General features: G+C 38.0%; 1 protein-coding gene across 2 annotated transcripts in view; it reads left to right on the top strand.

Moving 5' to 3' along the window:
• The window catches only part of MPHOSPH8 (M-phase phosphoprotein 8), a 53,564-nt gene that overhangs the window by 6,384 nt on the left and 32,180 nt on the right, over nt 1-15,000 (top strand). For both annotated transcript variants that reach the window (XM_081814699.1, XM_006742307.3), the window contains exon 2: nt 9,434-9,589. In XM_081814699.1, coding sequence (XP_081670825.1) covers nt 9,434-9,589 — 156 coding nt within the window. The remainder of the gene's footprint in view (nt 1-9,433; nt 9,590-15,000) is intronic.

The raw sequence follows: 15,000 nt of genomic DNA on the forward strand, positions 1-15,000 counted from the left end.
CTGAGCCACTCAGGCACCCCTGCCTGCCCCTGGTATTCTATAAACTGCTGTTTTTATATTGCCTGTCCTCGTGCTCCTGTCTCTTTTAAGGACATCGACCCAGTTATCACTCACACTGGTGGCCAGTGTAACACTGAAGTCAGCTGACTTTTAAAGCTCCAGGCTCCAACCCCCTCTGGTGTTACAAGTTCACAGAATTCAGCTCCTCCAAACATTAAGGGGATTAGTCTTCCCCATGTGAGGTCCCTGGTGCAAGGACTTGTTTTTCTGCCCTATTCTCACACACTGCTCCCTCACTCCTGCAGGCAGCCTCTCTCCACCTTTCTGACCTTTCAGACCTTTCAGATGCAGCTTTTTTTTTTTTTTTTAAAGATTTTATTTATTTATTTGACAGAGAGAGACACAGCGAGAGAGGGAACACAAGCAGGGAGAGTGGGAGAGGGAGAAGCAGGCTTCCTGCTGAGCAGGGAGCCCGATGCGGGGCTCGATCCCAGGACCCTGGGATCATGACCTGAGCCGAAGGCAGACGCTTAACGACTGAGCCACCCAGGTGCCCCCAGGTGCAGCTTCTTTATATTTAGTTGTGGAGTTTGTTCTGCCAGTCTTCAGATCATTCTCCAGTTTATTGTCTTGGATGTGGATGATATCTAGTTGTAAACATGGGACAGGGTGAACTCAGGGTCCCCCTACTCCACCATCTTCCTAAGCTCCTCCCAAAAAGGAAATTAAGAAAACAATTCCAGGGCGCCTGGGTGGCTCAGTGAGCTAAGCGCCCCAACTCTTGGTTTTGGCTCAGGTCATGATCTCATGGGGGTCGTGGGATTGAGCCCCCGTGTTGGGCTCAGGACTCAGTGGTGAGTCTGCTTGAAGATTCTCTCCCTCTTCCCCTTCCCCAACACATGCATGCACACACTCTCAAATAAATAAATCTTAAAAAAAAAAGAAAACAATTCCATTTATAACAGCATCTAAAAGAATAAAATACTTTTTTTTCTTTAAAGATTTTATTCATCTGAGAGAGAGTGAGAGCAAGAGAGATCACAGAGGGAGAGGGAGAAGGAGACTGGCTGCTGAGTGGGGAGCCTGATGCAGGGCTCGATCCCAGGACCCTGAGATCATGACCCATGCTGAAAGCAAATGCTCAACTGACGGAGCCACCCAGGCGCCCCTAAAAGAATAAAATACTAAGGGACCCCTGGGTGGCTCCGTCAGTTAAGCATCTGCCTTCAGCTCAGGTCATGATCCCAGAGTCCTGGGATCGAGCCCCGCGTCAGGCTTCCTGCTCAGTGGGGAGTCTGCTTCTCCCTCTCCCTCTGTCTAGTCTCCTTGCTCTTGCTCTCTCTCTCTCAAATAAATAAATAAATAATTTTTAAAAAAGAATAAAATACTTAGGCATAAATTTAGCCGACAAGGTAAAAGACTTGCAAACTTACTACAAATATTCAGTGATCAAAACAGTATGGTACTAGCATAAGGACAGACATAGAAAATCCAAAAATGAACCCATACATCTATGGCCTATTGATTTTTCATAATGGGTATCAAGTCCAATCAATAGGAAAACAAAGTGTGCTGAAACAGCTGGATTTCCATATGCAAAAAAGGAAAGCTGGACCCTACCTCACACCTTATACAAAAATTAACTCAAAATGAATGAAAGACCTAAATTTAAGAGGTAAAACCATAAAATTCTTAGAAGGAAACATAGGTGTAAATATTCAGGACCTTGGATTTGACAATGCAATCTTGGATATAACTCCAAAAACACAAACAAAAGAAAAAATAGGTAAAAGGACTTCATCAAAATTAAAAACTTTTTGTGTATCAAAGAACAGTATCAACATAGTGAAAAGGCAACCCACAGAACTGAAGAAAATATTTGCAAATCTGACAAGAGATTAATATCCATAATATATAAACAACCCCTATAATTCAAAAACAACACAAAATTTTAAAAAACAAACAAAAAACAAGACAAACAACCTACTTAAAAATGGGCAAAGGATTTGATTAAACATTTCTCTACAGATACACAAATGGCCAATAAGCGTATGAAAAGGTGCTGAACATCTTTAGTCCTTAGGGAAATGCACATCAAAACCATGAGATACGGGGCGCCTGGGTGGCTCAGATGGTTAAGCGTCTGCCTTCAGCTCAGGTCATGATCCCAGCGTCCTGGGATGGAGCCCCGCATCGGGCTCCCTGCTCAGGGGGGAGCCTGCTTCTCCCTCTCCCTCTGCCTCTCTCCCTGCTCATGCTCGCTCGCTCGCTCTCTATCTGTGTCTATTTATGAATAAATAAAATCTTTGAAAAAAAAAAACAAACCATGAGATACTACCTTACACCAGTTACTAGATGACTATAATAAAACAAACAAAAACATAGAAAACAAGTGTTTGTGAGAATGTGGAGAGATTAGATCCTTCTTACACTGGTGGTGAGAATGTAAAATGGTAAAGCTACTGTGGAAAATAGTTTGGCTGTTCTTCAAAAAGTTAAACAGAATTACCTCATGGCCCAGCAATTCTGCTCCTTGGTATATACCCAAAAGAACTGAAAACAGGAACTCAGACAGGTATTTGTTCAACCATGTCCAGTAGAGCATTGTTCACAGTAGCCAATAAATGGAAAACAACCAAGTGTCTATCAACAGGTGAATGAATAAACAAAATGTGGTGTATATATATATATAATGAAATATTACTCATTCTTTTTTTTTTATTTTTTTTTTTGAGAGAGAGAATGAGATAGAGAGAGAGCATGAGAGGGGGGAGGGTCAGAGGGAGAAGCAGACTCCCTGCTGAGTGGGGAGCCTGATGCAGGACTCGATCCCGGGACTCCAGGATCATGACCTGAGCTGAAGGCAGTCGCCTAACCAACTGAGCCACCCAGGCGCCCTGAAATATTACTCATTCTTAAAAGGGAAGGAAATTCTGACTATAACATGAACCCCTGAAAACATTATGGTAGGTGAAATAAGCCAGAAGCAGAAGAACATATATTGCATGATTCCACTTACATGAAGTACCTAGAATAAGTAAATTCACAGAGACAGAAAGTAGAATGATGGATACCAGGGGCTCAGGGGAAGGGGAATTACTGTTTAATAGGACAGTTTCATTTTGGAAAGATGAAAAAGTTCTAGAGGTGGACAGTCATGATAACTCGTCTGTGTGAATGTACTTAATGCCATTTCTGTCTCTGTGAATTTACCCTTAAAAATAGTTAAAATGGCAAATTTTAAGATACATATACCAAAAAACATATATAAAACTACAATAAAATTTTAAAATTACCTATTGTCTTTTGCCCATTTTCTCACAAGAATTTTTCTTTTTTTTTTTTTTTAAAGATTTTATTTATTTGAGAGAGAGAGAGAGCACAAGAGGGGGGAGCGGGAGAGGGAGAAGCAGACTCCCTGCTGAGCAGGTAGCCCGATGCGGGACTCGATCCAGGGACTCCAGGATCATGACCTGAGCCAAAGGCAGTCGCTTAACCAACTGAGCCACCCAGGCGCCCAAGAATTTTTCTTTTTAATGTTTTATGGCTATCAAATCTTAATCGTATATATTCCAGATTTTTGCTTCTCCAAATTTCTAGTTTATTTTTTTTGCTCAATACCCAATGTGACTGAGAAGCAGGAATATATGAAATAGTTTTCCACATGTACTGCAGAGCACCATACTAGCTTACACTTAACACCTACCTGATTTTATTCATACAACCACTGAGGCAATAAGCTTTCCAAACCAAAGCCAAGTGCTGCTCCCTCCCCATTTACCCTTCAACATGCCTATACTGCCTTTCAATCATTCTTGTTACCTATAGAAAGACCAACATCAGCATCTAGTAGGATTGGAAACTAAGAAATAATGGGAAAAGAGTAGATTTAGATTAACTTTGAAAAGATAATCCTGAAAATCTCATGATTTTTTTTTTGAAGATTTTATTTATTTATTTGACAGAGACACAGCGAGAGACGGAACATAACAGAGGGAGTGTGAGAGGGAGAAGCAGGCTTCCTGCAGAGCAGGGAGCCCGATGTGGGGCTCGATCCCAGGACCCTGGGGTCATGACCTGAGCCGAAGGCAGATGCTTAATGACTGAGCCACCTAGGCGCCCCAAAATCTCATGATTTTAAAATAATAACTAAGTCTAAATTGATACAGTTTTATGGTTCAGTTACATAACAGGGTGAGGGGACAGTGCTTATATCAGCTAAGAGTATATGCACATGCTTTTTAGGTAGGCTCCGTGCTGTGCACTAGAATGTGTTAACCTGCATCCACCTTTGACATTTTACACACCGTCCTCACAGTGTTGGATAATATGCAGAAGCGCGTTAAGTGCCCTTGGGTTTTAATTTCAGCTGAATTACTCTTCAGCTGTATAATTTTTACTAGTTACTTTATCTAGAAGCTTCAGTTTCCTTCTCTATAAAATGAGTAATAGTACTTTACGGGGTTGTTGTAAAGATTAAATGAGCTAATAAATGCCAAGATTTAGTCCATGCATGACAGATTATAAAACGCTTGATACAAATGTAATTCTTTTGATTTGTTTTCAACTATTTAAAAATGTAAAACCCATTCTTAGCTCCCAGGATGACCAAACCAAAATGGGTGGCAGGCCCTGCTACAGTTCGCTGACCTCTGATATACAGAGATGAGGTCTTTTATCTGGTGGAAATGTAAATTAGAGCATCTTTTCTGGAAGTGTGTTTTCTGGCAGTGTGTTTTAACAGTGTTTAGGTGGCTTTATTATTTGATCCCATTGATCTCTCTTTGGGGAATTTATTCTAGAGATCTGATCAAAGATGCACTAGTAGGTAACAGCTTTGCTTATGAAAACAAAAATCAGAAACAAAGCAACCTTTGGTTTCCAAAGGGATAGTTTTTGTTGTGTTTTTTATTGTATTTAGAACCATCAGTAAAAATCATGTTTTTGAAAAATACTAAAACATGGGCGCCTGGGTGGCTCAGTCGGTTAAGCGACTGCCTTCGGCTCAGGTCATGATCCTGGAGTCCCAGGATCGAGTCCCACATCAGACTCCCTGGGAGTCTGCTTCTCCCTCTGACCCTCCTCCCTCTCATGCTCTCTGTCTCTCATTCTCTCTCTCGCAAATAAATAAAATCTTAAAAAAAAAAAAATTAAAAAAAAAAAGAAAAATACTAAAACATTAAGAGGTGTTCCATATCTAAGTGAAAAAAACAAAGTATTATACCAGTGTTTTAAACAATATATGTAAAATACATATTTATAGTTATGTTTGTAAATATAAAGGGTGAAGGAAATAGATGAAATTATTATCAGTATCTATGGGTGATTTTTATTTATTTTTTAAAAGATTTTATTTATTTATTTGACAGAGAGAGACATAGCGAGAGAGGGAACACAAGCAGGGGGAGTGGGAGAGGGAGAAGCAGGCCTCCCGCTGAGCAGGGAGCCCGATGCGGGGCTCGATCCCAGGACCCTGGGATCATGACCTGAGCCGAGGGCAGACGCTTAACGACTGAGCCACCCAGGCGCCCCATGGGTGATTTTTAAAATATTTTTATTTTTTAAATTTTATTTAAAATCAATTAACATGTAGTGTATTATTAGTTTCAGAGGTAAAGTTTAGTGATTCATCAGTTGCATATAACACCCAGTGCTCGTTATATCAAGTGCCATCCTTAATGCCCATCACCCAGTAATCCCATCCCCTCCCAGCAACCCTCAGTTTGTTTCCTATAGTTCATAGTCTCTTATGGTTTGTCTCCCTCTCTGATTTTGTCTTATTTTATTTTTCCCTCCCTTCCCCTATGTTCATCTGTAAAATTCTGCATATGAGTAAAATTGCATGATAATTGTCTTTCTCTGACTGACTTACTTCACTTAGCAAAATACCCTCTAGTTCCCTCATGTCATTGCAGATGGCAAGATTTCATTCATTTGATGGCTGAGTAATATTCCAGTGTGTGTGTGTGTGTGTACACACATACACACCACATCTTCTTGATCCATTCATCTTGTCAATGGACATCTGGGCTCTTTCCATAGTTTGGCTATTGTGGACATTTCTGCTATAAACATTGGGGTGCAGGTGCCCCCTTTAAATCACTATGTTTGTATCCTTTGGGTAAATACCTAGTAAGCAGTTGCTGGTCATAGGGTAATTCTATTTTAACTTCTTGAGGAACCTTCATACTGTTTCCCAGAGTGGCTGCACCAGTTTGCATTCCCACCAACAATGTAAGAGGGTTCCCTTTTCTCTGCATCCTTGCCAACATCTGTTGTTTCCTGAGTTGTTAATTTCAGCCATTCTGACTGGTGTGAGGTGGTATCTCATTGTGGTTTTGATTTGTATTTCCCTGATGATGAGTGATGTTGAGCATTTTTTCATGTGTCTGTTGGCTATTTGTATGTCTTCTTTGGAGAAATGTCTGTTCGTGTATTCTGCCCATTTCTTGATTGGATTATTTGTTTTTTGGGTGTTGAGTTTGGTAAATTCGTTATAGATTTTGGATACTAGCCCTTTATCTGATAAGACATTTGCAAATATATTCTCCCATTCTGTAGGTTGTCTTTTAGTTTTGTTGATTGTTTCCTATCTTGATGAAGTCCCAATAGTTCATTTTTGCTTTTGTTTCCTTTGTCTCTGGAGACCTTTCTAGTAAGAAGTTTCTGCACCTGAGGTCAAAGACGTTGCTGTCTGTGTTCTCCTTCAGGATTTTGATGGATTCCTATCTCACATTTAGGTCTTTGATCCATTTGTGTTTATTTTTGTGTATGATGTAAGAAAATGGTCCAGTTTCATTCTTCTGCATGTGGCTGTCCAGTTTTCCCAACACCATTTGTTGAAGAGACTCTTTTTCTTTTTTCTTTTTAAAGATTTTAAAGATATTTATTTGACAGAGAGACACAGCGAGAGAGGGAACACATGCAGGGGGAGTGGGAGAGGGAGAAGCAGGCTTCCCGCGGAGCAGGGAGCCCAATGTGGGGCTCGATCCCAGGACCCTGGGACCATGCCCTGAGCCAAAGGCAGACGCTTAATGACTGAGCCACCCAGGTGCCCCGAGACTGTTTTTTTCTATTGGATATTCTTTCCTGCTTTGTCAAAGATTAGTTGACCATAGAGTTAAGGGTCCATTTCTGGGTTCTCTATTCTATTCCACCGTCTTGATGATTACAGCTTTGTAATACAGTGATGTCCGGAATTGTGATGCTCCCAGCTTTGGTTTTTTTTTTCAACATTCCTCTGGCAATTTGGGGTCTTTTCTGTTTCCGTACAAATTTTAGGATTGTTTGTTCCAGCTCTGTGAAAAACGTTGATGGTATTTTGATAGGGATTGCATTGAATGTGTAGATTGCTTTGGGTAGCATAGACATTTTAACAATATTTTTCTTCCAGTCCATGAGCATGGAATGTTTTTCCATTTCTCTGTGTCTTCCTCAATTTCTTTCATAAGTGTTCTTACGAAAGTTTTCAGAATACAGATCTTCTACCTCTTTGGTTAGGTTTATTCCTAGGTATCTTATGGGTTTTGGTGTGATTGTAAGTGGGATCAATTCCTTGCTTTCTCTTTCTTGTGTCTCATTGTTAGTGTATAGAAATGCAGCTGACTTTTGTGCATTGATTTTATATCCTGCCACTTTGCTGAATCGCTGTATGAGTTCTAGCAATTTTGGGGTGGAATCTTTTGGGTTTTCAACATAGAATATCATGTCATCTGAGAAGAGTGAAAGCTTGATTTCTTCTTTGCTGATTTGGATGCCTTTTACTTCTTTTTGTTGTCTGATTGCTGTACTGTGTTGAACAACAGTGATGAGAGTGGACATCCCTGTTGTGTTTTCAACCTTTGGGGTAAAGATCTCATTTTTCCCCATTGAGGATGATACTCGCTTTGGGTTTTTCGCATATGGCTTTTATGATATTTAGGTATGTTCCCTCTATCATCTATGGGTGATTTTTGTTTTTTTCCTTTTTATTGATTTTCAAAGATTACACATTGCTTATGTAATCAGAGAAAGACCTCAATCTTCAATTTATGAAAAGTAGATCAGCAATACTGTTTATTTATTTTAATTCTTAAAAATTGAGGTATAATTGACATATACTATTAGTATTAGTTTCAGGTGTACAACATAATGATTCGATATTTTTATGCATTGCAAAATCATCACAATAAGTCTAGTTAATATCTATCACCTTACATAGTTACAAAATTTTTTTTCTTGTGATGAAAACTTTTAAGATCTGCTTTCTTGGCAACTTTTAAGTATGCGGTACAGTGTTATTAACTGTAGTCACCATGCTGCTCATTACATCCCCGTGACTTAGTTTATGATTGGAAGTGTGTAACTTTTGACCCCCTTCATCCATTTCTTCTACCCCAAACCCCTGCCTCTGGCAACTTCCAGTCCTTTCTCTTTTTCTATGAGCTTGGGTTTTTGTTTTGTTTTGTTTCCTTCCATACATAATTGAGATTACGCAGTATTTGTCTTTCTCTGTCTTGCTTATTTTACTTACTATAATGTCCTTGAGGTCCAAACATGTTGCCAGTGGCAAGATTGGATTCCTTTTTATGGCCAAATAATATTCCATTGTGTGTGTGTGTGCGCGCATGCATTTTCTTCATTCATCTGTTGAGGATACTTGGGCTATTTCCACTTTTTGGCTATTGAAGTGGTAATGCAGTGAACATGGGTGTACATATATCTTTTTGAGTTAGTGTTTTTGTTTTCTTCAGATAAATACCCAGAGGTGGAATTGCTGGATCTATGGTAGGTTTTTTTGTTTTTGTTTTTGTTTTAATTTTTTGAGGAACCTTTTTACTGTTTTTGCATAGTGGCTACACCAGTTTACATTCTTACCAACAGTGCACAGGGGTTTCTTTTTTTCTAATCCTTTCTAATACCTGCTATTTCTTTTCCTTTTGATAATAAGAGGATGAGGTGAGATCTCATTGTGGTTTTGATTTGCATTTCCCTGATGATTAGTGATGTTGAGCATCTTCTCATATATTTGTTGGCCATTTGTATGTCTTCTTTGGAAAAATGTCTATTCACATCTGCCCACTTTTTAGTCAGATTGTTTCTTGTTATTGAGTTGTATGAGTTCTTTATATATTTGGGGTATTAACCCATTATCAGATACGTGATTTGGAAATATTTTCCAATACAGTAGGTTGCTTTTTCATTTTGTTGATGGTTTCCTTTGTAGTAAAGAAGCTTTTTAGTTTGCTATAGTTTCATTTGTTTATTTTTAGTTTTGTTGTGACACTTTTTTCTTAAATGCACTTGCTTCAGGAGATTAATATGCTTTATAATGATATTAATCTCCATTTCAAGTTCATTCGTATATTCTCAGGATTGTATGTTTCTGGAAAGTTAATCATTTAAATTATCAAATTTAATGTCCTTTATTTGCCTGTTTTTAATTCTGTAACAGGGTAAAATCCTTTACAAAGTTCGATGGAAAGGATACACATCAGATGATGATACCTGGGAGCCTGAGATTCATCTTGAGGACTGTAAAGAAGTTCTTCTCGAATTTAGGAAGAACGTTGTGGAGAACAAAGCTAAGCCGGTCAAGAAGGATATTCAGGTATCATGTTTTATTTCATATTTCTTTTTTTTAGTATAATAAACGTACTATAAATTTTACTGACATAAGGAATGTGCAGCAAAGAATTTACAAATAGGGGTGCCTGGGTGGCTTAGTCAGTTAAGTGTCTGCCTTTGGCTCAGGTCATGATCCCAGTGTCTTGGGATCTAGCCCCACGTTGGCTCCCTGCTCACTTGGGAGCCTGTTTCTCCCTCTCCCTCTTCCCCCCTGCCCCCTAAACTCTTGCTCTCTCTCTCTTTCTCTTGCTCTCTCAAAATCTTTTTAAAAAATTACAAATAATAAAATATATAGTATTCTGTATATCGTAAATTCTGTATAGCCAGTTGATTCTCACAGAATGCTTAAATTGATTTTTGCCAAACTCTTCCTTCTGTAGTCAATCTATGATCACAGTTGACAAACAAGTATAGTTTGGACATGTTGATTAATACTTTTCTTTTAGTTAAGAGTAAGGTGAAAGTGGGGAGGTTAAAAACATGTCAAAACTTTATTTGTTCATCAATGGTATGACCATCTTGTTTTTGTGTATCTTAGGAACATTTTTTGTAGTATTCATGTTGCTACTATAGATAATAATAATGATAATAATAATAGTAAACAATTGTTTTGATTTGCATTATCAACATATTATGTCTGATTTTTCTGCTAATTAAAATAAGCCTTAGATCATTTTATAAAGCTATAAATTTTAATCCATTAGAGATTATTCACAGATCTGATTACACAGGTCTTTTGTTTTTCTCTTCTCTTCCCACTTTAGTTTTTAGCTACTTTATTGCTTTTTAGTAAACTCTTTCGGATGGTAAGGATTAAGAGATCAAAGGAGCGCAGATAAATTAAACTTTTTTTAAAAAAAAGATTTATTTATTTAGAAAGAGAGTGCGAGCAGGGTGAGGGGCAGAAAGAGAGGAAGAGAGAGAATCCCAGGCAGTCTCCACACACACGATCAATTGACACAGGGCTTGATCTCTCGACCCTGAGATCGTGATCTGAGCTGAAATCAAGAGTCTGATGCTTAACCGACTGAGCCACCCAGGTGCCCCAGATAAGTTAAACTTACATCATCAGCAGTTTGGAAAAAGATTTCATGGTGGGCTGGAGTGAGTTATTATTAAAACAGATGCAAAAACTTGGAGTAAGGGTTTTCTTCTTTCTATTGTTTTATCCTTGGTCCTCTTATTCCACAAATAATTGAATTGGATTTATGTATAAATCTTGTAAGAATTTCCTGTTGTACTTTTCCATGTAAATTTCCTTTATCGCTTCTATTTATAAATTGAACCAACTCTTACTCAACTTTTTGATTTTGCTTTTAGTTTTCTTTTTCATTAGAAATTATTGTAATTTTTTTAGAATACTCGCAGAGCTTCTGGGACTTAGAACTATATAGTGAAAATTTTTCACAAAAGAAGCCTCTATTTTAAGGACTGAATGTTTATCTTCTTTCCCTACAGTTTGAGTTTCAACCAAAACAATATTAGGACCCAATTTTGAGTGATTGTAGTGGTTTTTAATAATAATAACAATAACAAGGCAGCTTGTATTTACTGAGCACTTATACTGTGTATGTGCCAAACACTGGGTCACCACTTTATGTGCATTAAGATGAGAAACTGAGGTTTAGATAAGTAACCATAGCTCAAGTTAATCAGTTAGTAATGATAGAGCCAGGCAGTTACATTCTTAACCATTATGGTAGGTTGCCTTTTAGTTTGGGCTATAGCTTGAAATCCATTGAGAATAGTGGACTCAGTTTTTTAAATTTTTTTATAGTGGCAAGGTCTTTTGGTTTTTAAATTTCTAAGCAAAATCCTCATTATTTTTAAATTTTTTGTAGAGGAAACCCTTTACAAAATGAGTTCACATTAAAGTAGAGACTTTTTTCCTCAAATTCTTTTGCTATACTTACACTTCACTTTTCTGGAATGGGTGCCTATTCTTTCCTTCCCTATTTCTTTCCCTAAAAACACTCTCACAAACACAAATACATCTGTTTTACTAAGTGATAGGTTCTTATTACTCAAAAAATTTAGACTTTTTGATTGAATTCTTCCTTTTTTTTTTTTTTAAAGATTTTTATTTTTATTTATTTGAGACAGAGAGAATGAGAGACAGAGAGCATGAGAGGGAGGAGGGTCAGAGGGAGAAGCAGACTCCCTGCCGAGCAGGGAGCCCGATGCGGACTCGATCCCGGGACTCCAGGATCATGACCTGAGCCGAAGGCAGTCGCTTAACCAACTGAGCCACCCAGGCGCCCTGAATTCTTCCTTAAGTGTATTTCTCATTTTCCTGCAGAATACTAGCTTTATTGTCTCTTTTACTTTACCAAGCCTCTGGTTAAACCCTACTTGCAGCTCTTTTTCTTGATTTAAAATTATTGATAATGGTCTGAATGAGAATGATTGCTGATAGACTGGTGTGTTTAAGGTGTATTCTTAAGCTTATGAATCCTGTCCTAATTTTAGAACGATATTTCTCCACCTGAGAGGTGCCTAGCTGGCTCAGTCAGTAGAGTATGCAACGCTTGATCTTGGGGTTGTGAGTATGAGCCCTACGTTGGGTGTAAAGATTACTTAAAAATAGTGTTAAAAAAAAAAAAAAAGGTACTTCTTCACTTTTTTTTTTCTAAGCTCTCTGTACTATTTTATAAATAATTTAAAATTCTAGGGGCGCCTGGGTGGCTCAGTTGGTTAAGGGTCTGTCTTCAGCTCAGGTCATGATCCCAGGGTCCTGGAATTGAGTGCCATGTCAGGCTCCCTGCTCAGTTGGGAGTCTGCTTCTCCCTCTACTCTTCCCCCCCCCCCCGCTCATGATCTCTCGCGCTCTCTCTCACTCTCTCTCTCAAATAAATAAAATCTTTTTAAAAAATTTGAAATTCTAGGTACATTTTGAGTCTGAAATTCAAAAATTCAAAATTTAGATTTTAAAGACTGAAACTTATATTTCCTAAATCAGGTCAGCTTTCTCATGAATTCTCTCATCTGTTAAATATTCCAGTATATTGCTGTGACTCTTTGAGGTAAGGTCAGTGGATAGGAATATGGCAAAAATACAACTGGTCACTGATCTTTTTCCCCTTTAGCAAAATAGTTTTGCCATTCATATGCTTTTGTGATTCTTTTCACTGTAGATATAGAAATAGTCTGTAGGAGAAAATTGCTTTGTTCATCTCATCATCCGTGTTCATGCAAGCAACAAATATGTGTTGTCTGTGAAAACTGTGATATATCCCAGTCACCAAAATTTTTGTCTTAATGGAGGGGTTTCACCACAGTAGTATCTGTAAGAATATTTGATTTGTCACTTTTTCTATTTAAATCTAGGAGCATTGCTTGCTTAGGACTTAGTAAGCATCACAGAAATTAGAAATGGTTTCTTAAATAATCCCAAAAAGGGCACCTGGATGGCACAGTCAGTTAGGTGTCTGACTCTTGGTTTCAGCTCAGGTCGTGATCTCAGGGTCGTGAGATCAAGCCCTGCATTGGGCTCTGTGCACAGTGAGAAGTCTGCTTGAGATTCTCTCTCCCTCTGCCCCTCCTGCTTGTGTTTTCTTTTTCTCTCTAAAATAAATAAATATTTTTTAAAAATAAATAAATAATCCCCAAAAATGGTTGTTAATGCTATTAATCAGAAAATATACATGATGTAGAAATGGTATTTGTTCATTAAAATACTTCTCGGCATTTAACATTTGGTTCCCTTTTTATCTTTTTTTGACCAAAACTAAAAAAAATTGAGTATTTTAAACTAAAAAAAATTGAGGTGCTATTTATGTGTGATATGGTCTAGCCCTTTGTTTTTAATGGACAGATAATCTACAATCAGGGAACCACTGGTCTGCCTTGAGCTTCGATGGCTAATATATGGTAGTGAACCTCTACTGCACTGCTTCATCAACATTTTACTATTTATACCTTTTTGGGTTTTTTCTTTTATTTAGGGATAGCATTTTTAATAAATATAGTGTCTGATATAGTCCAGACTCTTATTTTTGAAGAATTTTATTAAGGAAAATTTGAACATACAAAACTGGGAAGGTCAGTGTCATGAGAGTTCATTCATCACCAGTGTCCGTTATTACCAGTACTTGGCCATTCTTCCTTTTTCTGTCCACTGCTCTCCCTCTCGCTTTGTATTCGCTAGGATTTTTTTAAATTTTTTTTTTTTTTTTTTTTAGAGAGAGGAGGAGGTTGGGGGGAGGACTAGAGGGAGAGAGAGAATCCCAAGCAAGCTCCAAGACAAGTGTGGAACCCGATGTGGGGCTTGAGCCCATGACCCCGAGATCATGACCTGAGCTGAAATCAACAGTCGGATGCTTAACCAACTGAGTCACCCAGGTACCCCTATTTGCTAGAATATTTTCAAGCAAATTTGAGATTTGAAAAAGGTCTACACATCATGTATCATTGATAATCTTACTCTAAGCTTTTTATTCCCCATGTTGTTTATTTGATGAAGAAACCACATCATTTTCTGCAGAATTTCCTATGTGCTGGGTTTGGCTGAGTGCATGGTGGTATTTAACATGTTCCTCTAGCCCCATATTTCTGTAAACTGGTAGCTAGATATGGAGGCATGATTATATTTACATTCAGGTTTATTTATTTATTTATTTATTTATTTATTTATTTATTTTGCAAGGATAGTTGTAAGTGGTGTTCACCTCCTGCACATCAGAAAGCACATGATGTTTAGTTGACTCCCTTACAGTGGGATTAATACAGTCATTGAAATTAGGTGTTTTCATTCTGATCCTTCATTAGAAAACTCCCAACTTTTCATGTGTAGGTTTTAGGAGCCATTGATCATTGCCTAGAACCATTTTCTCATTAGAGGGTAGAAAATAGTGATTTTCTAATTCTGTCATTCATCCCTCTGTGTTTATTAGCAGGAGTTCTGGAGACACCGTGGTCATGGTTCTGAAATGGGGAGACACTGCTGGCAGGGAGAGGTGAAGACTGAATTAAGGTAGCATAGTTTGGAGAACTGATTCCACATTCCACAGGATCTAGTGACTGATCTGATCTAGGGAAAAGCAGAGTCAGAAATGACTAAGGTTACTCATTTGGGGACCCAGACAAATGACGGTATTACTTAGGGAACAGATACAGTTTTGAACACTTTAGATTTTAGTTACTGGTTTGTCATCCAAGTGAAGATGTCCAGTTCATTGGAAATATTGGTCTGAGTTGAAAAGAAAGATATGGGCTAGAAATGTAGATTGGGTGATTTGTGGAGAGTACAAGATAGTGTTTATTACCATGTTCCAAGTAATAATATGATTGTTAAGTATTCTGAAAAAATAATTCAGAGTTTTGTAATTCTTAGTTGAAATTTTTTTTGCAGTAGTTAGTCATACACCTACCAAGATGAACTTTGTTCTTCCTATT

Source organism: Leptonychotes weddellii, chromosome 3 (assembly GCF_054177405.1).
Source record: "Leptonychotes weddellii isolate Sample4059 chromosome 3, ASM5417740v2, whole genome shotgun sequence".
NCBI lineage: Eukaryota > Metazoa > Chordata > Mammalia > Carnivora > Phocidae > Leptonychotes > Leptonychotes weddellii.